Source organism: Brienomyrus brachyistius, chromosome 20 (genome assembly GCF_023856365.1).
Source record: "Brienomyrus brachyistius isolate T26 chromosome 20, BBRACH_0.4, whole genome shotgun sequence".
Lineage (NCBI taxonomy): Eukaryota > Metazoa > Chordata > Actinopteri > Osteoglossiformes > Mormyridae > Brienomyrus > Brienomyrus brachyistius.
Window position 1 is genome coordinate 12,031,517 of NC_064552.1, and position 22,972 is coordinate 12,054,488.

At 49.2% G+C, this 22,972-nt stretch overlaps 1 protein-coding gene across 2 annotated transcripts; it reads left to right on the top strand.

The window, feature by feature from the left end:
• Positions 1-429: 429 nt before the first annotated feature.
• Positions 430-22,853, top strand: heatr1 (HEAT repeat containing 1). 2 transcript variants are annotated; one of them, XM_048987552.1, is made up of 45 exons: positions 430-470; positions 1,030-1,190; positions 1,295-1,511; positions 1,852-1,993; positions 2,324-2,425; positions 2,526-2,666; positions 2,800-3,011; positions 3,547-3,677; positions 3,815-3,914; positions 4,011-4,121; positions 4,207-4,324; positions 4,403-4,510; positions 4,920-5,015; positions 5,114-5,202; positions 5,306-5,517; positions 6,279-6,394; positions 7,174-7,368; positions 7,727-7,910; positions 8,320-8,468; positions 8,828-9,020; positions 9,322-9,494; positions 10,128-10,292; positions 10,646-10,888; positions 11,304-11,435; positions 11,522-11,625; positions 11,912-12,061; positions 12,572-12,681; positions 12,841-12,962; positions 13,056-13,184; positions 13,600-13,848; positions 14,004-14,133; positions 14,374-14,537; positions 15,276-15,325; positions 15,578-15,701; positions 15,832-15,972; positions 16,072-16,370; positions 16,919-17,069; positions 17,317-17,475; positions 18,022-18,156; positions 18,953-19,057; positions 19,232-19,400; positions 19,560-19,714; positions 20,692-20,850; positions 21,805-21,913; positions 22,416-22,853. In XM_048987552.1, the coding sequence occupies exons 2-45, from the start codon at positions 1,049-1,051 to the stop codon at positions 22,502-22,504; spliced, it is 6,474 nt and encodes a 2,157-aa protein (XP_048843509.1). In that variant the 5' UTR covers positions 430-470; positions 1,030-1,048; the 3' UTR covers positions 22,505-22,853. The 2 variants fall into 2 exon arrangements, with proteins under 2 accessions (XP_048843509.1, XP_048843510.1); XM_048987553.1 differs by having other exon boundaries at positions 13,600-13,830.
• Positions 22,854-22,972: the final 119 nt, after the last annotated feature.

Here is a 22,972-nt window from a genome sequence, read left to right on the forward strand (position 1 = left end):
ACGTCTTAAACAAATTAAACAGATTTGCTGTTACTGGCCAAGAGAAATCTGACGACTCCTATCAACTTGTAAGAATACAAATTCATTTTAAAGATTCTACTCGCTATGACTTTAGCATATATTATGTTACCGAGTAATGAGATAGTACGTACTTTAATGACCCCGGAGGATGTCATACTATTTTGAAACCATACTATTTTGAAACTATATTTAGCCTAAAGTAATATTTTCCCTTAGCAAGTAGCTTTTACAAAGAAATGTGCTTTCTTATTAAAGTACATTTAAAAAGAACAAGATACTTGCTTGTACCTTTAATAGTCACTTAAAGAAATAATAGCATGCAGGTTCATTTAATAACCAATAGATGGCGCTTAAACTAAACTCATTCAATATCAATCTGCTGGTAGATGAATTCTACTTCCGGGGCAGAGGGTAAACTACACATGTGAGAGCAAGGCTCCTGTAGCGAGGTGAGTTTACTTTGCTGGTATCATGTTTCTATTAATATGTAGTTATGTTGTGAGTGTGATCGATACATTTTTAGTATTATTTATGAAATGTAAGTAGTTGCGTATAAATTATTTTTTGTTTAGCCGTTTTGTAATTCAGTTTCATGTACTTGCAGACTTCTGTCAGTGTTCTTATAATTACAGTGTTGCACGTTTAAGTGACAGATAATTTTATTGAGTTAATTAAGTGTTTAATATACTGAAGACGTGTTCGCTTCTTTTTATAGACTAAATATACGCCTCTCAATAAGAACTAGTATCATAAATATGAAATATCAGGCTTCAGTGAAAAATATAGGGCTTACTATTAGGCAGCGAGCATCATTTTGTTCGTACGCTGTTAAATGTGTACGTCCAAAAAAAAAAAAAAAAAATTTAAAGTGCGGGTTACGTTTTTATATTAAAAAGGCATTTTGTGCACAGTGTCTGAAAATTTGGCATGGTGTTGACCCCTACTCCTATTTTGATTTATCGTTTGCCAAACTGATTATGATTAATGGCGTTTTTGTTCAATTTTTAGATTGCGAGAACCAACGGAAATGACATCTTTAGCACATCAGCTCAAGCGGTTGGCTCTGCCGCAGAATAATGCCAACCTGTTCACCAGGAAAGAGGTTGCTTCTCTACTCTTTGATCCAAAAGAGGCTGCCAGAATCGACAGAGACACTTTCTTTGCCTTGGGTAACTAATTCTGTGACCGTCCAGATTGAAGGGTTTTGCTTTACTGGGGAGTGTTTTGTTTTTGACATAACTGATATAATCATTTTCCATTCTGTCCCTGTTAGGTTGTACAGGTCTGGAGGAACTGCTGGGAATCGATCTTGTATTTGTGGAGTTCCAGGAGACACTCTTCAGCCAGGCCTCCAAGGGGCTGGAGCGCAGCGTTCAGTCCAAAGAAGTCAACCAGAAGCTGGACACTTCCATCTCGTTGTTTCTGGTTCGCCTCTCGCCTTACTTCCTGCTGAAACCGGCTCAGAAGTGCATCGAGTGGCTCATCCACAGGTGAGGTGTTGACCACCCAGCTGCAACTTTCCAAACAACTATTTTTGCTTTTGAAAGTCAGGTTTTTAGAGCTTGCTTTGAATTCTTGGTAATTTGTTTGCTCCAGCACCTGCCTTTCTCTCTCTCCCTCTCTCTCTCTCTCTCTCTCCCTCTCCCTCTCTCTCTCACTGCTATTTACATGTTCTTCATGTGTTTCTGTTCCTGACAGTATAGACATGCGCCGTTCAGATAAATTTAGGCGTGTATCACCTGCAGCTCTGCAGTGGGCTTGGTCAAGCTAAGGCTGTTTTTTTCTGGGGGAAATGTTAATTTTGCTCTTACTGATGAATATTTTCGACAGGTTCCACATCCACCTCTATAACCAAGATAGCTTGATAGCTTGTGCTCTGCCGTACCATGAAACCAAACTGTTTGTAAGAGTTATCCAACTTCTGGATATCAAGGATCCTACTCATCGATGGAACTGGCTGCATAGCCTCCAGGTAATGCTTTGTTAGCTCAGCTGATTTGCCCGTTTAAGGACTTTCCATCTTCAGTGTGTTTAGCAGTGATGCTAATGTTTACTAGAGTTCCAATTGGGGTTTTTCAGTGTGATGTCGTAAGGTTCAAGGTTACTTATTGTCGTCAGCTGTTTAAACGTACATAGTGAGATGAGACAATGTTTCTCCATGAGCCGCAACATATAACAAAAATTCTGCATGCAGCAAGGACAAAAACAACACGAAAGAGTGCAATAATATAACAGTATAAGGCAGTGGGGTATTAATATCGTAATATCGTGTGGTAATTTGTAAGCTGCTTGTCTTGTTCAGGTTCCCGGAGTGCCACTGGCTAGAGGAACCCTCATCACTCATTGTTACAAAGATCTGGGCTTTATGGACTTCATCTGCACGCTGGTTACTAAGTCAGTGAAGGTACTGGTATTTGGAGCCGACCTTTATTCAAACATACTCCTGGATATCGCGTCCTGTTTTGACTGACTGGTCCCGGCTGTTGTCACCTGCTGTCCTGCAGGCCTACGCAGATTCGGGCGGAAGCTGTCCTCAGCTCCGTGTGATTTTCTCCTTCTATGCCTCCACCGTTGTTTCCGCGCTGGACGCGGTGGAGAAGGTCACAGACGCTCTGATAGCCAAGCTACTGCCGTACATCCAGAAGGTGGGAATCGTACCGTCTTGCCCATTTTTCTGCTTTTAAACGCTTGACGCGAGCTGCACGTTGGGGTATCTTCTGACATGTTCTGCCTGTGACCTGGGCTTTCCCTCTGCCCGCTGTTTTCCCGGGTGTCTAGGGCCTGAAGTCGTCGCTGGTCGATTACAAGGCTGCCACCTACATGCTGGTGTGCCAGCTGGCGGTGAAGGTGGTCATGGAGGCCCACCTCGTCGACACGCTCGCCGCGCAGATCAGCAAGTCCATCGTAAGGGTCCCTGCACTGCCCAGAGAGGGCTTGGGCTGCCTTATCATCCTGCTGCAGAACCAGAAGACGGAGGCTGTGGGGAAAAAGTGAGCTGAACTTCACTCATTTAGGGCTCTGTATATTTCATAATTGTGTAACTAGCCAGTTTTATTGTATTATTTTGATCAAATTATTTAAATTATTTGTAGTATTTCCACCTTTTTAGAGCATTTTAGCATCTTGTATATTTAATGCATCTGACAGCATTTGGAAACGGTGCCATTGCCAAGCAAGACCTAATGCCGTTGGTGATCATAGCTGAGGTATCGATAAGTTTAGTGGGGAAATGTGCTGGAAGACGACAAAGGGGAGGAAACAGGAGAAGCCAAGGATGCGCCTGCCCTTCCTGAGGGCCGCAGTTCCCTTTGTTGGCGGCAGTGCTTGTCACCGCAGGCTGACTTCTGTGTTTGAGGAATTAAAGTCCCCCATGGATACTTACATTTGTAGACATTTGTTCAGTTCCACCAGTAAAATGTCCAACTGTGAGCTCCCAAATACACCCTTTTTTGATATTTTGTGTGGGTTTTTTGTCTTTATAATGTAAGCTATGAAATTTGAGTGCCCCCCCTCCCCCCCCAACAGAGCATTTGGATTCCTGTGTGCCACCCCCACCCTGGTCCCTACACTGAAGGACATTGCGTCGACGTATGACATCAGCCCCTTGCTACGCTACCTTCTGCCTCGCCTAATTCGCTGCGCAGTTACCACCAGTGGTGAGTCAGTAAGACCCCCACCCCCGACTCTGGCACGGATGACAGTGCAGACGAAGGCTCAGGACCACATTGACACGTTTTTATGCCACAGACAGAAGATGAGCTCACGCTAACAGTCCTTCTTTTTTCCCCCCAAGGAGACGGAGCGTCTTCGGAGACGACAAACTACGGAAGCCTAATGGGGTCTGTCCTTCAGGACCTCGCGCTCTCCAACGGCCTGGACATCACTGTGGCAAAGTAATATGTCTTTATGGAAAAGCGCAGATTCCGTGTGGGTTTTGGTGTGTGTCAGATGTGATGTCAGGTTGCTCACCCCGCGGTTTGCCATCGCAGGCTCCTCCTTCAGGAGTACCTCTGCCATGGTGCTCAGAGTCGACTCTCCGCAGATGAAATCTCTACCCTCAACCAGCTACTGACACCTCTGGTCCGAACGCTTGAGTCAAAGTAAGTCTTGGTGCTCGAGCTGTGTCCCGCTACCTGGGATGACATCAGCTGACTCCCACTCCTGCCCCCCCCCCTTTGTTTTCAGGTACCCTGGCGCCCTGGGGGCCGTACTGGAAGGTCACCTGTGTGACACCTCCAGCCAGGAGGAACAAGAACTCTTCCACCAGTTCATCTCCCTGTCGATGAGTAGTGGGAAGTACAAGGTGTGTTTTGGAGAGGTTGGGCAGGAAGGGGGAAGTTACTCAGGGTCTCGGGCTCATTGGATGTTCCCCACCATCTAGATTTTGGCTGGCTCAGACACCTCCCTACTCCTCAGTCTGAATCATCACCTCCCCACCGTCCGGAACCTGGCACTCAAGCATCTGAAGGAGATCCTCCGTACAGGAAAGGTGTGTTTCAGATTCCGCCTGTTCGTTCTTCACAAGGCTGATGGACCATGTAATGACCCCTGCTAGACTAACGTGCAGAGGTGGAAAGTTTAGGTCAGGGAAGTACAAATCCAGACCAAGGTTTTGCTTCAACCAACCAGTTGAGTACAGAGAGTCACATTCATAGAGTACTCGGTTGGTTCGTTGGAACAAATTCTTGGTCTGGATTTTACCTCACCTGACAAATATGCTATCTGTGCGACAGGATTTCTAGTTAATGAGAGAAGTTAAGAGTACGCCAAGTTTGGGTGGGTACCTGCACGTGTCTTGCTGTGTTGCCTCTTAATAGTGTTGATGGTGTGGTTTGTGGTATCTTATGATATCCTGCCGGAAGGTCATGGTGTCCATGTGGTGACCTGTTTCTCCTCAGGAGGGATTCGATGAGGCGTTCCTGAGAGAGGCCGTGCTGGAACGTATGAAGGATGACGTCCCAGAGGTGGTGCTGTCGGCCATGAAGGCTTTGAAGGCGAGTGAGGTTTTCAATGGTGCACAGGAAAATTCCTTACTAGGATAAGTGCTTTTTACGCATTTTTTTTTCTAAGTGTTTGTTGTTTAATTCCACAGGCGAATTATGAGCTCCTTGGTACTGAGGACACAGTCTCCTGTTTGCTGTCTCTTCTCCAGCGTACAAATATTTCAGTGGCAGCAAACTGGTGAGTGACGCGACGTTCCTGCTCGCCGCGCATCTCAATCCGTCACCACGTCTTCGATCCGCTCCAGACCGTAGAGTCATTTTCTCTCTGCTCTCCCCTTAAGGTACCCCGTCCTGAAGGAGGCAGTGAAGCTCCTGGATGACAGCCGTCTGTACGGAGGAGACCCCGCCCTGAAAGTCCGCCTGCAGAAGGAGCTCCTGCCCTTCCTGGTCGTCACCTGCCCCCACCCGGAACACCCTGAGCACCAGCTGTCCAGCCTTATTGCCCGCTCCACCATAATGTCCCAGAACCCCCTCACGCGGGGTTACTCCGAAGGTGACCACTTTGTTACAAAGGGACCAGATCGTCACTCTCGATGACAAAAATCCAGTATTTCGGAAATGGGACAAGATGCATCTTCTCAAATATTTGTTTGCAAAAATGAACCAAAAACAACATAATGAGATACTCTTACTGCAACAAATAGAAAACTATCCATCTGCGAACGATTTAATCTTTTAAATGGACTTTGTGGATTATAGTCAGTGAGACAAATATGCTGTTGTCAGCAAGATACAACATAACTAATTTTGATTTATATTCACGATTAACAATGATCTTAGCTCTCAAGGTTGCATTGCCAGAATTTAGTAATACAAGGGATCCATACAAATGACCATTGTGAATGCCAATGTTAATTAGTAAAAACATAAATACAAAATTTTAAGTACATGACTTCATAAAAATTGGGCGCATTCCATTTATAGTAAAAAGTCACAATCGTTAAAAAGTTGACATTCGCAGTTTTCACAGGACAGCGATGATATACTATGTTTAAAAATGTATGAAAGGTGTTTTTTTTGATTGGTGTCCTAGATTTTGCCGTAACATAATTACAGAGTGGGGGGGGGGTTGTTTCTACAACAATAATATTGCAAGCTGGGAGATTTTCTTGGTTTCTGCTATTATAGGAAAGGTGTTTTCAAATGAAAATGGCACATAGTGCCTTGTTATTATACCAGGGAATGAAAGGGGTCTAAGCTGGTGTTTTAGTAATTTTTCCTAAAAAACGGAAACCTCCCTTCTCCCGGCTGCAGTCTCGGAAGGGGTAATGGCCGAAAGCCCAGACGTCATCGGTGTGGCCAACCAGCAGCTTGTCTCCACGATGATCCGGAATCTCTCGGTGATGGACGCCACGTCCAAGCGCAGCTCTGTAAGTCGGGCCCACACCTCTGTGTCAGCTCACCTTGCTTCTTTTTCAGTCAGACTGTGCAGTGGGGAAGTGACGGTTTATATATCATTTTGGGGGGGGGGGGGCGGGTTACATTAACGCCCCTGCACTTAACTGCTTTGTTCTTGTGAAATTTTCCGCTGGATAAATAGCTGTGAACGACGTAAAATTAACTAGCCCAAGGCTCTCCAGTGAAATCCTCGGGGATCCCCAAGCGGCCTGTGATTTTCCCCACCCCCAGCACCCCCCAGGCAGCCCACATTTTGGAGGGCCTTTTCGCCACTTAGGAACAGTCAACATACAGTTCAATATGTCTGACAATTTGCCACCCCCTATAGAGATGTATATTTGTAGGCAATTGTTCAGGTTCACCAAAATCGCTCCAGTAAAATGTCCAACTGCAGGCTCCTTTGGGACAAAGGCAGTGGCTTTTTTATATTTTGTGTGTGTGTGTTTTTTGGGGTATAATTTAAGCCATAATATTTTGATTGTACCCCCCTTCCACAAAAACGTGGGCTGTCTCGGGGAGGCTGATTTAGCCCTTTTGGGTGTCGTTTCCTGTCTGCCTGTTGTGGTTCTGTGTTCTTCTGCACTTATGTCCACTTGGTGTTGGGATGAGATGACTGAAGGAGATGAGGAGATGGTCAGGGGAAACACAGTTGTGTGTAGTAGTTACTACTTCATCCTTAAAGCTCGGCATGGATTAAGCAAACCTTTGGTTTGTGTAGAGTTTTAGGTGTGTCTTATGTTTTGTCTCCAAGCTGGAGGGCCTGGCTGAGGTGGTCGGCAGCCTGCGTGGTAGCGTGAGGGAGCGAGCCGCCTTCCTCATCCTGACCTTTGTGCTGGTGAAGGGCCTGGATGGCCTTCCTGAGACGCAGCACCTCCACAAAGCCCAGAGGGTCTTCAGCCTGCTGGAGCCGCAGCTGCAGGATCTCACGGCATGGAACCTCAGTCAGGTGAGCAGTCTATGTGGGGGGGGCGTGGCCGTCTATGTGGGGGGGGCGTGGCCGTCTATGTGGGGGGGGGGGCGACACATTTCTGTCTTGTATTTATGGTGATTTGAGAAGAAAATTGTGAAAATGATTAATAGCCAATGAGAACTAGAATTTCCTTTTGTTTCATGTACCTTAGTTACATGTCACCCACTACTTACCCTGTAACCATGGAGTTCAGTTTAGGTGAGAGTGAATATTAACTTCCTGCTATGAATAAATGTTTCTTTTTTACCTGTAAACTCTCTGCTTAATGTTGACACACGTACTCATTTGCAGTCAGATTTCTCTCTTAATAGTCACTGTTCGGTTCGTGTTTCAGGACAGGTCATTCCAGCCGGCAGAGGAGCTAGACCTCACAAGCTTCCCCCCGTCGGACAGACTCCAGGACTACCTGGACCGGGTCCGAACCGGCGATGCCGCGGAGCTCCAGCAGGGGGTGCTGCTAATGGCTCTGCTCCAGGTCTACATCTCCAACCTGAAGTGTGCCATCTCCCCCTTAAAAGGTACCACAGCTTGCTCCCGCCTGAGGGCTTGGTGCTGCAGGCTCGTTGGGGGCCCCTTGGCTCGGGGCAGCAGGCTCTGGGGGGGGCGCTTGGGCTCGGGGCTTATCATTCGGTTTGTAATTCATCAGTGACCCAGTGTATTCGGCATTTCCCTTGACTCTTGTTCTTGTAATACCTGCATTGGGTTCAGTGCTTAGGTTAGCATATAAGATTAACATAATGTCAAATGAGCGAGGAATGATCTCTAAACCATTTAAGGGAGCCACCTTGGCGTGGCCATTAACGGCACCCAGCCTATCCATGTGTCCCTCCGGCCTTGTGTCCTGCCTGAGTGGGTATTCGTTACCGCTGTGCTGACCAATCATAGTGCGTGTCTGTGTGTAACTGAAACACACCCCCCATCTCTCAGGAGAGACCTGGTGGAATCCGGAGAAGCTCGACAACGCCACCTGCTGCTACCTCCGCCTGCTGATCCGGCTGTTTGAGACCACTGTCACTGGGGCCCGCCGGGGGCCCTTAGCTGAGGGCTTCCAGTCCCTCATGCTGAGCCTAATTCAGGTCTGCCCCCCTTTTTTAGTTTTCTTTCCCAAACAAATCTTAAATCGTTTGAGACTTGTTTGTTCAGGATCGTTTTCAGGGTCGTTCAGGAGATGTGTTTGAAGGAGCTTCTACAGACTAATCCAGTTTCAACCAACCTAAAAAACACTGCCTAGGCCCTATGAACGCTTCAGTCCACAGTGCAGAAATTCCTTTCCCAACCATACAGCTGAAATCATTGATTTTTTTTTTTTATTATGGGTTTTAGGTATTGTGCAGTGCTATTCACAACCTGTAGGGGGCAGCATAGAGTCATTACCCTTTCGACTGTAGCGGTGTGAGTTCTGGCCACTGGACCTCACTTCTGGCCCTGCTTGTAGGTTCACCTGAGCGAGCCTACCCAGCTGTTCCAGTTCCTGTCGCTGCTGTGGGGCTACGCAGAAAGCCTGAGCGACCAACTGGAATGTGGGGTGACTGCAGTGCTGCAGACGCAGGCACTGTACGTGGGCCGTGCCCTGCTCTCCGCCCAGCCAGCGAAGACCATCAAGCAGCTGGCCTCGGCCTCCTCCCCAGGTACCGACCGGCGCCCCAATGACAGCATCCTCACGTGTTCTCCCTGGTTTCCAAACTGCCCTGTGTTCGAGAGAGCTGCATGGGATTCTTTATGTTCAGATGATTCCATCTTGAGTCAAAGTAGCTTTGGCATTTAAATTTGAATGTTGAGTATAACTGAGGTTTTTGAATAGCGCTTTTAACGTAGCCGATATGTTCGTCATAGCAGTTTTTAATCTACATTGGGCCCTCCCGGCTCTGCTTGCACAGTGCTCACGTTGTTGAACTTGAACACTGATGTTGTGCCCCCCCCCCTCCGCAGTTGTACCCTCCCTGCTAGCATGCCTGGGCTCCCCAGTGCGGGAAGTGCGCCGGGCAGCCGCAGCCACTCTACAGACTTTCTTGGGGGTGGACAGCTCACCGTTTTACCGGGTCACCCAGAGTTTGCTGCGGGAGACGGATGAGCTCGTCACGGACGCCTCCCACGTCAGCCAGGTCGGGCCCCCTCCCCCTTGCCTGTCGCAGTGATCCGGAGATGCTACATAAAGGCTGACTGAGTAATCATACCAGTCTGACGGATGATTGGAGCACTTGTGTAGCTAATTAGCATAAATGCTAATGACCTGGACGTCCAAGGTTTCTTTAGTTCAGATGCTGATATTATTGATTGCGTTTGTTTCCCCTGCATTACTGGGCTTTCCAGTGGTTTGCTGGTAGTGTTACTGACCCGTCCCCCCCAGTACCTTAGATCTGGGTGTTCCTCCCCACCCCAGCAGAAGGCTACTCATCTGGCTTCTTCAGCTGTAGAGGTGGAAAGTTCTGGTCCATTGCGTACAAATCCAGACCAAGGTTTTGTTTCAACCAGCTAGTTGAGTAAAAAGAGTCAGTCACAAAGTACTCAGCTGGTTGGTTGAAATAACAACTTGGTCTGGATTTGTACGTAATGGACCATTAGTAATGCATGTGTCAGCTTTAAATGGCCTGTTCTTTGCCCCCCCCCCCCCCCCCCCCCATCTCCTTTTTTGAAGTAGCAAAGGCTCCCAGTTTGCTTTTTGACATGCAAAGGTATCTCGGCCAGACACACGATGGCACCGCCCGCCCCTCTCATCCTGGGTTGTCCTCATGCAGGCGTTCGGTAAGATGTACGCAGAGGCTGTGGTGGCGGGTGCCAAGGCCCAGGAGAGGAAGGTGGTGGCGTCTGTGGATCAGATCCTGCAGTGCCTGCAGACCTCGGACTGCCCATCCTACACGGCCAAAGCCCTGTTGACGCTACTGAAGGAGGTCGATGCGGAGGTAGGAACTGACTTCTTGTCTGCCGTTTATTGGTTGATTTTTTTCAGTGGCTGGGATTCAAACCCTCACCCATGTGCAGAGGTGGACAGCTCAGATAGGGAAAGTGCAAATCCCGACCAGGATTTTGTTTTAACCAAAGTAAAACTCTATGACTAAGTCTTGATACTCAACTGGTTGGTTGAAACAAAACCTTGGTCTGGATTTGTACTTTCTGGACCTGAACTACCCACCTCTGCCCATGTGATGTATGTTCCGCAATATAGAGATGGCGTAGTCTATACCGGAATACTACTCCCTATAAGGAATGGGCTGTGCAGGGTTTCCCTCATGGTTCTGGTTCTCCTGCTGCTCAGTCCGTCCTAGAAGCCCTGCTTCCTGCCATGGAACGACTGCTGGATCTTTACGGGCCGGAGCCTCCCAGTTTCCTGAAGGATGAGGCCGTGCTGCTGCAGCTTCTGCTGGGCAAGTTCACTGAGCGGGCAGCCCCCCTCCTGGCCCGGCACCAGAAGAGCCTGGAGGTCTTCATCCGAGCCCTGGGCATGTCCGTGGAGCCGTATCCTGGCATGGCCAGCTTCCAGGTCCTGGCCCTGGAGCAGGTGCGCATTTGTGGGATGGGTTTAGCATTTTGGGAAGGCTGCCCTGATTTATCCCTTTATTCAGTACCTCTCCATTAACACCCTTTTTCTGGAGTGTGAAGTATAATCATAGTGCGAGACTGAAATTAGTGGTAGCCCTCCGAATCCTTGTACTTTATTCCAGGGCTTTGAAGCTCTCAGATGATTGTTTTTGCTCCTGAACAGATGGAGAAAAACAGTCCTTCAGAACATCTTGCAACGTAGCTAAATTGGCATTTGAGAGTTTCGAGTTTCGTATCCAACCATAATCACAGTCTTGAAGGGTGCGCTTTGTGCTGGCCCCTGTTACCTAGACCTCCTCATCTCACTCATGACTGAAACCTTCATGAGTCTGTGATATCACGATTGACAGAAGCCCTTTGGTGTCTGTGCCCAGATTACCAAGCAGTTCTTTTCGGCCCTTGGGGACACGAAGGTCCAACAGAAACTCCTCGGGACGTTGTTCAACCTGCTGGTTGACTGCAAGAACCCGACCTGCGCCCAGACCATCAGTAACGTCTTCAAAACGGTGACCCCCCGCCCCCACTTCAGACCCTGGTATCTCCTTCAATCCCAGAAGCTGGGTTTCATAGCCGTTCTTGGTTTTCCCCCCAGATTACAGTGGATGCGGAGCTGGTTGCTGCGGAGCTGGCCCCGGCAGACAGGCCCAAGGTGTCCAGCACCGTACAGCAGACCCGCAGGAGCAAGATGCAGCAGCGGTGTGTCTCTGAGCCATGCGAGGAGCAGTGTTCCACAACTTAGAATCATTTAACTTTGGGCTTTCGCTTATAAGATGCATTACATATAGAAGTTTATCTGCAGCAGGTGTCATGTGGGAATGTTATAGAGAATGACGATATGGGAATACATAATTTGCATGATCTTTTATTGCCATAAGTAAACTTTGGTTTAAAACATTTAAATATATTCGTATTTGTATAGTATGTGATATAATGTGAGTGCAAGTTGTGAGAAGCACAGTAATGATGTTTAATCTCTTTTTAGGAAGGGCCAGGACACTGTTCCATGTCCACCAGAAGGGGGCGCCGCTGTGCCTTGGGAGAGGGTGACGCTCATCTTGGAGATGCTCCAGCACAAGAAGAAGCTGCGGAGGCCCCAGCTGCTGGTCTCCGCCCTCTTCGCCCTCCTATCCAGGTAAATCCCGCTGGACGTCACTTCCTGACTGCCGGTCGTTATGGTAACCGAAGGTTTGGGTCCGACGATACTGGATCCTGTTAAAGGCGAGGTTCTTTGAAGTCCGATGGCTTGTGTCTCACTCGTTTTCTTTTGCCGGGGATTTTAAATCCGTAATGCAAATGTTAGTGTGTCATGCTGAATTGACTATCAGGAATGCAAATGTATATTGAGACGGTCTTTGGACTGCAGATTTGAGCAGCAGATATCCTGGTGGTATCTGGGTGGCTTTTACCAGAACGTCACATGTGAGGCTTCAGTCCACGGTTCCTGACTCTTCCTTCCCCTCCAATACTTGGGACACCTGTCTGGTGATGAATATATTACCCAGAGTATGTTTTATTAATCGACCTGTCAAGACTGGATCAGTTCAACTGCATCCTGTAAAGATGGATGAAGGGATCGTGGTGGAATATCATCTGTCTTCAAAGGTTCTCTGATGTTTCTCTTCTTCCCCCGTCTGGTCTGCAGGTCTCTGGAGCCGGTTCATTCGGACCAAGGGAACATGGAGTACACCAAACAGCTCATCCTCAGCTGCCTGCTCAGCATATGCCAGAAGCTATCCGCAGAGGGCAGCAAAGGTACGCGGGTGAACAGTGAGGAACAGGGATATGGGAAGGTTCCCCAGGGATTTGAGACCCCATGTTTGAAGACAGAGGGCTTGGTGTTTGAGTGTCAAGTTTAAGGCCTGTCTGGCGTAACTGGCTTACTCGTCTTGTGCTTCCTTCCCCGTTGTGCAGAACTGCTGGAGGAGGAGAAGTTCAGTGTGGAGCTAGTGGTCCAGTGTGTGAGGAGCTCCAACGTGCCTCAGACCCACCACCAAGCCCTGCTGCTGCTCGGCGTTGTGGCCGAGATCTTCCCGGTAGGTATCTCCTCGGCCCAGCTCGCCTAGTCCGTTGGGAAGGTTAGCTAATTCATGCTTTAATAATGGTCTCCCTCTCTTCCGCCAATGCAGGAGAAGGTCCTTCACAACATCATGTCCATCTTCACCTTCATGGGCGCGAACCTCATGCGGCTGGATGATGCCTATAGTTTCCAGGTCATTAACAAGACGGTCCAGACAGTCATCCCTGCCCTCATAAAGGTGTGTAACCCCCCCGCCCCCGAGCGCATTGTAACTGCATTTACATTTAGGCCGTGTCCGGTTTCACCAAACCTCCATCCTTCCTGTGGATCTTAAAATAAAATCCAAAACATCTTAAAGCGCTTGAGTGATTGAGTAATCAATTAAACTCGCATAACGAGAATATAACTTTACCATAGTATAATTTTCTTAGTTTTTGTGGAGTCGCGTTGCTTACCTCTCATGCATTTTTCACGTTAATGTTCTGCCATTGTCCTCTAATCTTACCTGCACTTTTATCGTTGGAAGTAACGAGAATCAGGCCAGCAAAAGAGGGGAAAATGAAAATTCAGCGACAAACGGCCAGAGGGTGATAAATGCAGATTGGCTGTAAAAGCCGCACGGTAACTGTGGACCCCTGCTTGTCCCCCCGCAGGCTCAGGAGGGTGGGGCTTCAGCGTCTGCGGCTCAGGTGGAGCTGGTGGTGGTGCGCGTGATGCACGTCTTCGTGGACGCCCTGCCCCACGTGCCCGAGCACCGGCGGCAGCCTGTACTGGCACAGCTGGTGACCACGCTGGGCCCCGGCCGGTTCCTCTGGCTGCTGCTGATGCTGCTGTTCGAGCAGCACGTCTCGCGGGCCCCTCCTGCCGAAGCGGATGTCGACAAGGTGAGCCCGGTCTCCCAGGTCCGTCATGGCGGAGCCTTGAAATTCTCGAACGAGAATCTGTCCGGGTGGCTTTTATAGCAATATTTAATGGGCTGTGTTTAGTGAGTAGAGCTGTAAAAGAAGGCGATGGATGGTGTTCGCCCCAACGAGGCCGTGTCCTGTAATCGTTCTAGGAAGCTGTTCTGGAGAGGGATGTGGAATTCTGGATATCTGTGAGCTGTGAGTTTGACGCCCTGGATCAGCTCACTTCGCTCATCAAGATCCTCCGGTACCTGAGTATGCTGCCCCAGGACAAGGATGAGGGTATGAAAAGTTCCTCGACTAATTTAGGGTTTTATGGCTATATAGGACTCCCGTATGTGAGATTTGACTCACCATCATACCATCATCGTAATGATTTAAATATGGGGAATTTTTTGAACTAAGGAAACCAGTCAGGATGTGAGAGTGACTTCAAATGACCGTTCATCAGCTGCCGATTTGGAGGTAGAATCCGCAATGGATTGTGGGTAATGGAGTTGCACTACGTTGCCATGCCTACAGATGAAAGGAAGACGAAGACTCCGCGCAGAGGGCAGAAGAAGGAGAGCGTGGAGACCCTGCTCTTCAACACGGACACGCACAGTGGCAAGGAGCTGCGTCACTACAAGTTCCTCTCCGTGTCTTTCATGGCCCAGCTGCTGGCCTCACACAGCTTCGTGAGCAAGGTAGTGCCCTGGGGAGGGAGGCGCGAGGAAGGTAGTGCCCTGGGGAGGGAGGCGCGAGGAAGGTAGTGCCCTGGGGAGGGAGGCGCGAGGAAGGTAGTGCCCTGGGGAGGGAGGCGCGAGGAAGGTAGTGCCCTGGGGAGGGAGGCGCGAGCAAGGTAGTGCCCTGGGGAGGGAGGCGCGAGCAAGGTAGTGCCCTGGGGAGGGAGGCGCGAGCAAGGTAGTGCCCTGGGGAGGGAGGCGCGAGGAAGGTAGTGCCCTGGGGAGGGAGGCGCGAGGAAAGTAGTGCCCTGGGGAGGGAGGCGCGAGGAAAGTAGTGCCCTGGGGAGGGAGGCGCGAGGAAAGTAGTGCCCTGGGGAGGGAGGCGCGAGGAAAGTAGTGCCCTGGGGAGGGAGGCACGAGGAAAGTAGTGCCCTGGGGAGGGAGGCGCGAGGAAAGTAGTGCCCTGGGGAGGGAGGCGCGAGGAAAGTAGTGCCCTGGGGAGGGAGGCGCGAGGAAGGTAGTGCCCTGGGGAGGGAGGCGCGAGGAAGGTAGTGCCCTGGGGAGGGAGGCGCGAGGAAGGTAGTGCCCTGGGGAGGGAGGCGCGAGGAAGGTAGTGCCCTGGGGAGGGAGGCGCGAGGAAGGTAGTGCCCTGGGGAGGGAGGCGCGAGGAAGGTAGTGCCCTGGGGAGGGAGGCGCGGTGCTGCAGTCTCACTTTAGCCTGGGCTACGATGCCATAGACGTATGCTTTTTGTATCACAGGTGGTCGACTGTAGTAACGCACCACACGGAACCCAGCATCTCCAGCAAAGGTAGGGTTGTATTTGGTTTGCTTGGTCATGCAAGATGGCTTAATTAGTCCTTTTTGTTTAGTCTGCACTACTGGTGAGCCTGGCTCTTCGTTATGAATCAGCTGTGCCACCTCAGGGCTCACATTTTGAAGTGGAGGATTTTGGCTTTAATGAGCAGTTGGCACGTGTCTAGATTAGCTACCATCTGAATGTCCTTCTCGCGTTGCCGAAGTGTTCGCCATCTTACTCCGAGTCCTCCTTGCGTTTTTTTAGCCTCCTGGAGGAGATTCTGAGCTACATCAACAACGTGGCTCAGTGCGTGGAGGCCAACTCTGATAAACCCACAGCTAAATTTTGGAGGGCGCTGCTCAACAAGTCCTACGACGTTTTGGACAAGGTAATGCGTAGGTCCTCTGAAGTGTCTGCTCCGCTCTACCTTACTTTGAGTAGAGGTCTTGTGGGCCTGGATTGGACCCGATTGGTGGAGTGTCCATGTTTTCAATGCCACCGTGTCCCTGTGTGCCCAGGTGAACGCCTTGCTGCCCACCGACACCTTCATCCCAGTGATGAGGGGGCTGATGGGTAATAAGCTGCCCTCTGTGCGACGAAAGGCCATGGATCTTCTAAACAACAAGTTGCTACAGAAGACTCCATGGGAAGATGAGCAGGTGAGGAGTCAGAACGCCATTGGCCAGCTTCTTAAGAGCCTAGTCATGGAGAACAGTATGCAGTTTGGTTACTGACCCTCCGTTACACCTGCCCTGTAGGTCCAAGTTCTCCTGGGGCTAACCGATGACCTGCTGGCCATCGCTGGCCGAGGCCGGCGTGAGGAAGAGACCGAGGAGGACGAGCAGGCCATCAACAGGCAGACCGCGCTCTACAGCCTTAAGCTGCTGTGTCGCAGTTTCGGCTCTGCCCACCAGGCGGCCTTCGTACCTGTGCTGTCCTTTGCGGTGGAGCTTGTCGCCTCTCCTACTGAGGATCGGAATGTCATGGGCAGCGCCTTGCTCTGCGTAGCCGAGGTTACCAGCGCACTGAAGGCCCTGGCAGTTCCTCACCTACCAAGGTATCTCACTGCATGCATCTATAGATACTACTGACTTGTTTGACCAGATCTGTTCTAGGGTGGTCTTTAGACAGGACTAGGTAATTTCAGGGAAGAGTTGGGGGTCATTGCACTGTTCTCCAAGGACACAAACCTGCAAGATTTGGCTGCAAATCTTCACTGAATATTTTTGAGGGGTTGAAGACTGCCTCGACCCGTGTTTCGTAACTCTTCTGGGACCCCCAAACAGTCCATATTTTTGGTCCCTCCCACCTTGATCGTTTGGTGTGTCCTTGATCGTTTGGTGTGTCCTTGATCGTTTGGTGTGTCCTTGATCGTTTGGTGTGTCCTTGATCGTTTGGTGTGTCCTTGATTGCTTGGTTCAGGTGTGTTGGCAGGGTGCAAAAAAAGGACTGGGTTGAGAAACGCTCCCCAGACTCTACACATATCCTGTGGAAAACTCAGAGACAAACAGCCCAATAAAGTGTTGGCTATTGCAGATTGATGTTGGTCCTGCTGTCCGGGAAAACCAAAAAACGAAATACCACTGTCAATCTCCCCTTCTGCAGATTGATGCCAGCCGTACTGCAGACCCTGAAGGAGAGGAAGGAGCTGCTCACCAGCGAGGTGTACCTCCTGAGCGCCGTGACGGCACTCCAGCGTGTGGCTGAGACGCTGCCCCACTTCCTGAGCCCCTACCTGCAGGACACACTGCTGCAGGCGAGTTCCCCGGCTCAAGCCTGCGCTAGTGCTAGCATAGCATAGCATAACGTAGCATTAGCAGTTCTGAGCTGGACATATGCTGGTGCCTGGTGGGCCTCGGACCTGCTTGTAATGAGGCTGGTGAAGTAGCTGGTTTTGGGTTTTGAGGGGAAAAAGCATATGCATATCTGCTTTAACCAGATTGGCATTAGGTCGACGCCCCTGATTTTGAGCAGCCAATCAATGCCCTCCCCTTCGTACACAGGTGGCCCGCCTCGTGCGAGTGACAGAGCGAGGGACGGTGTCCCCGCAGCTGGTGGTGCGCCTGGGCTCACTGAGGACCACGCTCGCCACTAAGGTGCCCCCAAGGGTCCTCCTGCCTGTCGTCACCAAGTGCTACTCCCAGGCAGTTGAATCCCAGCAGGTAGGTGTCCCCTCCATCAAGCCAAGGTTCAAAAACTAAACAAATGGCTAGTAGAGTCAGACGACTGTAGCTAGTTAGCTGGTTAGCAGATCATGCTGCTTCAGTATCTCTAATATTGAACATTTATTTAATATTTAGTGTAGTGGCTGTTTGTGGCCAGCAGGGGTCCCCACACAAACATATGGTTTGAATGGTGGTGAATGCAGTAGCTGGCCAAGGCGATAAGCCACATTTCACCGCCTTCATAGTTAAGGTTGAATTTTATAATATTTCAGGCTGCCTTCATTACAGTCTTATTAAACAGCAAACATGAAAACTTAATGCTATGAATAACATTTTAAGATCACAGTTCTACGTTCCTCTGCCCTGCGTTTAAGGGAGCCCTGTTTCTATCTCCAATGTGTACATTAACCTTATATTGGTAATTAGGCCCTTTTAGGTATCGAATCATTGCTGCTTCCTGTTTAGCAGTGTCACTTCCTGTGTAGCACTAGGCATATAAGGCATTCGGTCGTGGTCACGGTGCGGCTCTTCCTTCTGGAACAGAGTCGGCTGGTGCCCCTGGTGGACATCCTCAAGGAGCACATCTCACACATGGAGAAGGAGCAGCTGACCGCCCACCAGAGCGAGCTGACCTCCTTCTTCCTCAGCGCCCTGGATTTCCGGGCTCAGCATTGCCAGGTAGGGGCTCGTGTCTGGAGAACCGATAGGAACCCCCCCCCCCCCCCCCCCCCCAAGATTATGATACATGAAGACTGTTAAATCCGATATTCTATTGTGTAAAGAATCACCAAATGTCATTTACTGCAGTCAGGTTACATCTACATCAGGTTTCCCCAGTTCTGGGCCTGGAGAATCCAGCAGAGTTTGCGGACTTCCTTGCTCAAACACACCTTAATCAGTTAATTACCAGGATTAGTTAGGTCTGTTTGAGCAGGGAATTCTGCAAGCTGTGTTGGATTCTGGCCCTCCAGGCCTGGAATTGGCGAACCCTGGAATACTGCAAGTTTATTTTTTGGAAATTATGTAGGGGGGAATAATCCAGCCAAGGTGGATGTATTTTATTAAGCCCAAGCAGAGAATTTTGAAATGAACAGTAATTCTTGGAAAACCAAGGTGCCTGATGACTGCTGAACTAAGGCTCTTTTGACACGCAGTGCATTCTGGGTCATGGTTGGCTTTTGAGTGGGTTGCTGGGATAGATGAGAACAGAGGGGGACTTATCTTTGCAGGAAACAGAATGGCTTTGTGTTTCGCAATGGGACTGCCCTGCCCTGCCCTCTGTACAGCTTCCTGGCTGTTCTGGAAGAATCCACACAACCTCACTCTGACTCTTCTTACGTGATTTGTTTCATGTTTTTTGGGGAGGCGAACAGTGATTATTAACCGTTTGTTGGGAAACCGCTATTTTTTCTGGTCCTGTGTGTGACTACATTGGGAAACTTTCTGTCCTTTTACACGCTTTCTGCTGTCATAGGCCAACCTGGAGAAGGCGAATGAGACGGAGGGTTGTGTGATCAGCTGCCTTCTGGTCATGGTCCTGAAGCTCTCCGAAGTCACCTTCAGACCCCTGTTCTTCAAGGTGCCTCTCACAACTTTTCGATTTATTTCTGCGCAGAATTAGTCTGCTCTACCTTTTCATCTCTCGCAGATTGGTAGGCGAGCTGTGTCGTGGAATCATTTGGAACCGTTTCGAGACCAGCCGTTTTCCCAGAATGCATTGTGGACGCTCACTGCTCTTTTGCTCCACACGTAGCTGTTCGACTGGTGCAGGATGGAGGGAGCCTCCCGGGATAGGGTGCTGACCTTTTGCCGTCTGGCTGACTGCATCGCTGACCGGCTGAAGGGGCTCTTCGTCCTCTTCGCTGGGCATCTGGTCAAGCCATTTTCCGACTTCCTCAACCAGACCAACGTGGCTAAGACAGGCACGTGCCCGATAGAGCACTACAGCATTACCTGAGCTTGACTGTCTTCTGAAAAATGGCCGAAATTATTGTTTTGGGGAGTACAGGCAGTAGATACAGTTACTGTCTGGATGTGGTTTCTGGAAGCCACTGTCATCACTGTAACCCTTCCTTCTCCAGACGAGGCATTTTTCGACTCTGACGACGGCGTGGAGAAGTGCTGCTTGCTCCTGCAATGGGTGCTGGACTGCCTGCAGAAGATCTTCCTGTATGACACGCAGCGTTTCGTCACCAAGGAGCGGGCGGATGCGCTCATGACGCCGCTGGTCGACCAGGTGCGCCGTGTTTACGGGAACCAAAGCGGGGGGGGGGGGTATTCCGGCAGTGCTGTAAGCGGACCTGATCCCCTCATCCCTCCAGAACCGAGAGTAAATGGTGATCCAGGGTAGAGCTGCACAATTAACCATTTCTGAATCACAGTCTTGATTCATACCCCCCATATGATGTCATTCTTGCATCACACCGAGTCTGCCATGTATTAGCGGTGGCGAAAACCTTGCCAGGCTTGTCAGCAGAATGACGGTACATCTTTATTATTATTATGTGGATAATAGATCAACTTCAGCCACATTTAATAATGAATTATAAACGTCACGGGCAGGTACTTTGAGGCCTCTTGAATGTGCCAACGAAATCCCCCATCCTCCCCCACGGGATTTGGTCCAAAAGTCATCTGCGTTATTTCAGTAGTTCTTCCATTAGCTGTAGTTCTGCTAACTTTGAATATTGGTAAAGTTTAATTATCGGCCTTGATTGACACATTGGACTGATTCCAGTTCCTTGATTTCTAACTAATATCGGCTGGCTGATATATCGCACATCTGTCATCTTCATAAAGACAATACATGATGCTTAATAATATTGATACATTTAATAAGAAAAAATAATTCCTTTATTGCTGAAGAATTGAGGGAGACCCGTGTTCTGAATTCTGAGGTAAAATAATAAAATGCAATTTGTGTATCGCCCAGAATCTGGCAGCACTGATCCGAGGTCAGTGTTTTTGTGTGTGTGTAAGTAACCCCAGGGGCCTCCTCGGATGAATATACAAATGTACCCAGTGTTAGGTTCAAGATTTTGTTTTTACAAACCAATTGTGCATAAGGAGTCACAGAGTACTCAACTTCTTGGTAGAAACAAAATCTTGGTCTGGATTTGTAGTTCTTATATCTTAAGCACGTCGTAAAAGTGCAGAGGAGGATAAACCCCGACCACGTTCTGCCCCAAGAGCTGACCGACCTTCCGTCTGCAGCTGGAGAACACGCTGGGAGGAGAAGAGAACTACCAGAGACGGGTCACGCAGCAGCTGGTGCCCTGTGTCGCCCAGTTCTCCGTAGCCGTGGGAGATGACGCCCAGTGGAAGACTCTAAACTACCAGATCCTTCTGAAGACGCGACACAGCTCAGCCAAGGTAAGGGAGGGATCTGCGTGTGGCATTTAACAGGGCCCGGCGTGGCGAGATGCGGCACAGCTGGTCGATGTGGCAGCTGCGGGAATTTTCACGCCCACTTTGCGGCATTAAGAAATGACATTGCGTCATTCCCCGGTGGGAGCTCCCTGTAATGCGCCCCCGCTGTTTTGAAAGAACGACGCTGCTGCACAACACTGGTGAGACGGTTTGCAGAAGTAGGTCAGTTTTGAAAAGTGCCGACTTGTAATCCGATCATTACCAACCAGCCCTGAGACTGTAGGGGAGAAAGTGTTCTGTGTCAGTTTGAGTATCACATCTCAATAAGAATCAGCGAAGCATCATAACACAAGTATATAACCTTTAGTACTGTCCTTAAATGGGGTCATACTATGGTTTTTAAATTCACTCAAGCTTTACTCGAAAAACATTTGGTGAGTCACTTTACAGTGTCGTTGTTAGTGCCATGATGCTGACATTTAACACACACGGCAGTTTCGGTGCGTCAATCGGCGCTCTTAAAAGTATCAAAATGAAAGCAGATATTGATGTTCATTTGAAAACTTGACTTCTGCTGCGATGGCAGTTCTCTGCGTTTATTTTTAGGCTCACAGGCAAATCGCGACGCATTCAGGTCCTTATTCCCGAATGACCAAGAGGTCAAAGAAAATGCTAAAAAAAACTACTGCCTTGTGTCTTTAATGTACTGCAGACTTAAAACTCCGTTCTCGGCTGATCGATGTAATGGAGGGACTGCTTCAGAACTGTCGATCGTGCTGGACTATTTTCATTGGGTCATGAAGTGTGTGATTGGGGAAAAAATATTGAAAATTCTAATGTCATACTTTTGTTGTTGTTAAATCATAATTTGGGTTGTCACTCTATAATCACAGAAGGATTTGGGTCCTGAGGCTAATGACCTAAAGGTGCTTTCCATGTTCCACCACTTGCCCCCAGGTCAGGTACTCTGCTCTGCTCATGCTGCTGGAGCTCGCCAGCAAACTCCGTGAGAACTACATGGTTCTGCTGCCCGAGACCATCCCGTTCCTGGCCGAGCTGATGGAAGGTGCGTCACTCGTGCTCATGTTTTCCAGAAATGGGTATCGCTGTCAGATATTACTCTGAAACATTCCGTGTCAGGCTTCGTGCGTAAATCCCAGAGGACGCGCTTCTCATCATTTCGAAGTCCTGACTTGGCATTAGTCCCTGTCTGTATAAGAAGCTTGAATGTATATTTTGGCCTTTCTGCAGAACACACATGCAGCGGTGGAAAGTTCAGGTTCAGAAAGTAGAAATCCAGACTAAGGTTTTGTTTCAACCAACAAGTTGAGAATATAGTCACAGTCACCGAGTCACAGTCACCGAGTCACAGTCACCGAGTACTCAGCGGGCTGGTTGAAACAAAACCTTGGTCTGGATCTCTACTTTCTGCACCTGAACTTTCCGCCTCTGCACATCTGATATCTTCTGAATAGTACGGCTATTGAAGTCTAATGGCAGTTAGTCTTGCTGGGTGATCTTGCCTGTCTCCACCCCCCAGTGCCAACCGCCATGTGCTTGTATTACAGACGAGTGCGAGGAGGTGGAACATCAGGTGCAGAAGGTTATCCGTGAGATGGAGGTCATCCTGGGCGAACCTCTGCAGAGCTACTTCTGACCGTGACACCAGAGCCGTAGCTGCAGTTGTTTCAGCCATTTATCCATGAATCGCTCCCCGGATACGGGTGTCAGGCCCGGCCATGAAGTCACCCTTTGCGATCAGTGCAGATACACGAAACCAAAATGATCTGATTTGTACAGGTTTGCCAGTCATATACCAATGATTGTGCTCGGATATGAAGTGTAACTTCTTTTTTTTTTACTTTAAAATAGTAAAGAAACTTTTTCAGAAAATGTTGTGTCCATTATTCTTTTGTATAGCCAATACACAACTCAACCTAGTAACTGAGAACATTAATTATGTCTTTGCACACTGCTACCCTTAAAATTAAACTTTATCTACTAAACCCATTAAGTGCACCCCTGCTTATTACAAACTGCAATATTTACACTTCGGTCGCAGGTTCAAACTCAGCCTCAGCCTGCGGGTCCTTGAGCGAGGCCCTTAACCCCCAGCTCCCTGGGC

What these genes read in the sequence shown, in the direction of transcription:
- heatr1 (XM_048987552.1), top strand. Translation starts at nt 1,049, where the DNA reads ATGACATCTTTAGCACATCAGCTCAAGCGGTTGGCTCTGCCGCAGAAT. An exon ending in ATCGAGTGGCTCATCCACAG is followed by an intron (nt 1,512 to 1,851) that starts GTGAGGTGTTGA and finishes TATTTTCGACAG; the next exon opens with GTTCCACATCCACCTCTATA. An exon ending in AGGAGCAAGATGCAGCAGCG is followed by an intron (nt 11,626 to 11,911) that starts GTGTGTCTCTGA and finishes ATCTCTTTTTAG; the next exon opens with GAAGGGCCAGGACACTGTTC.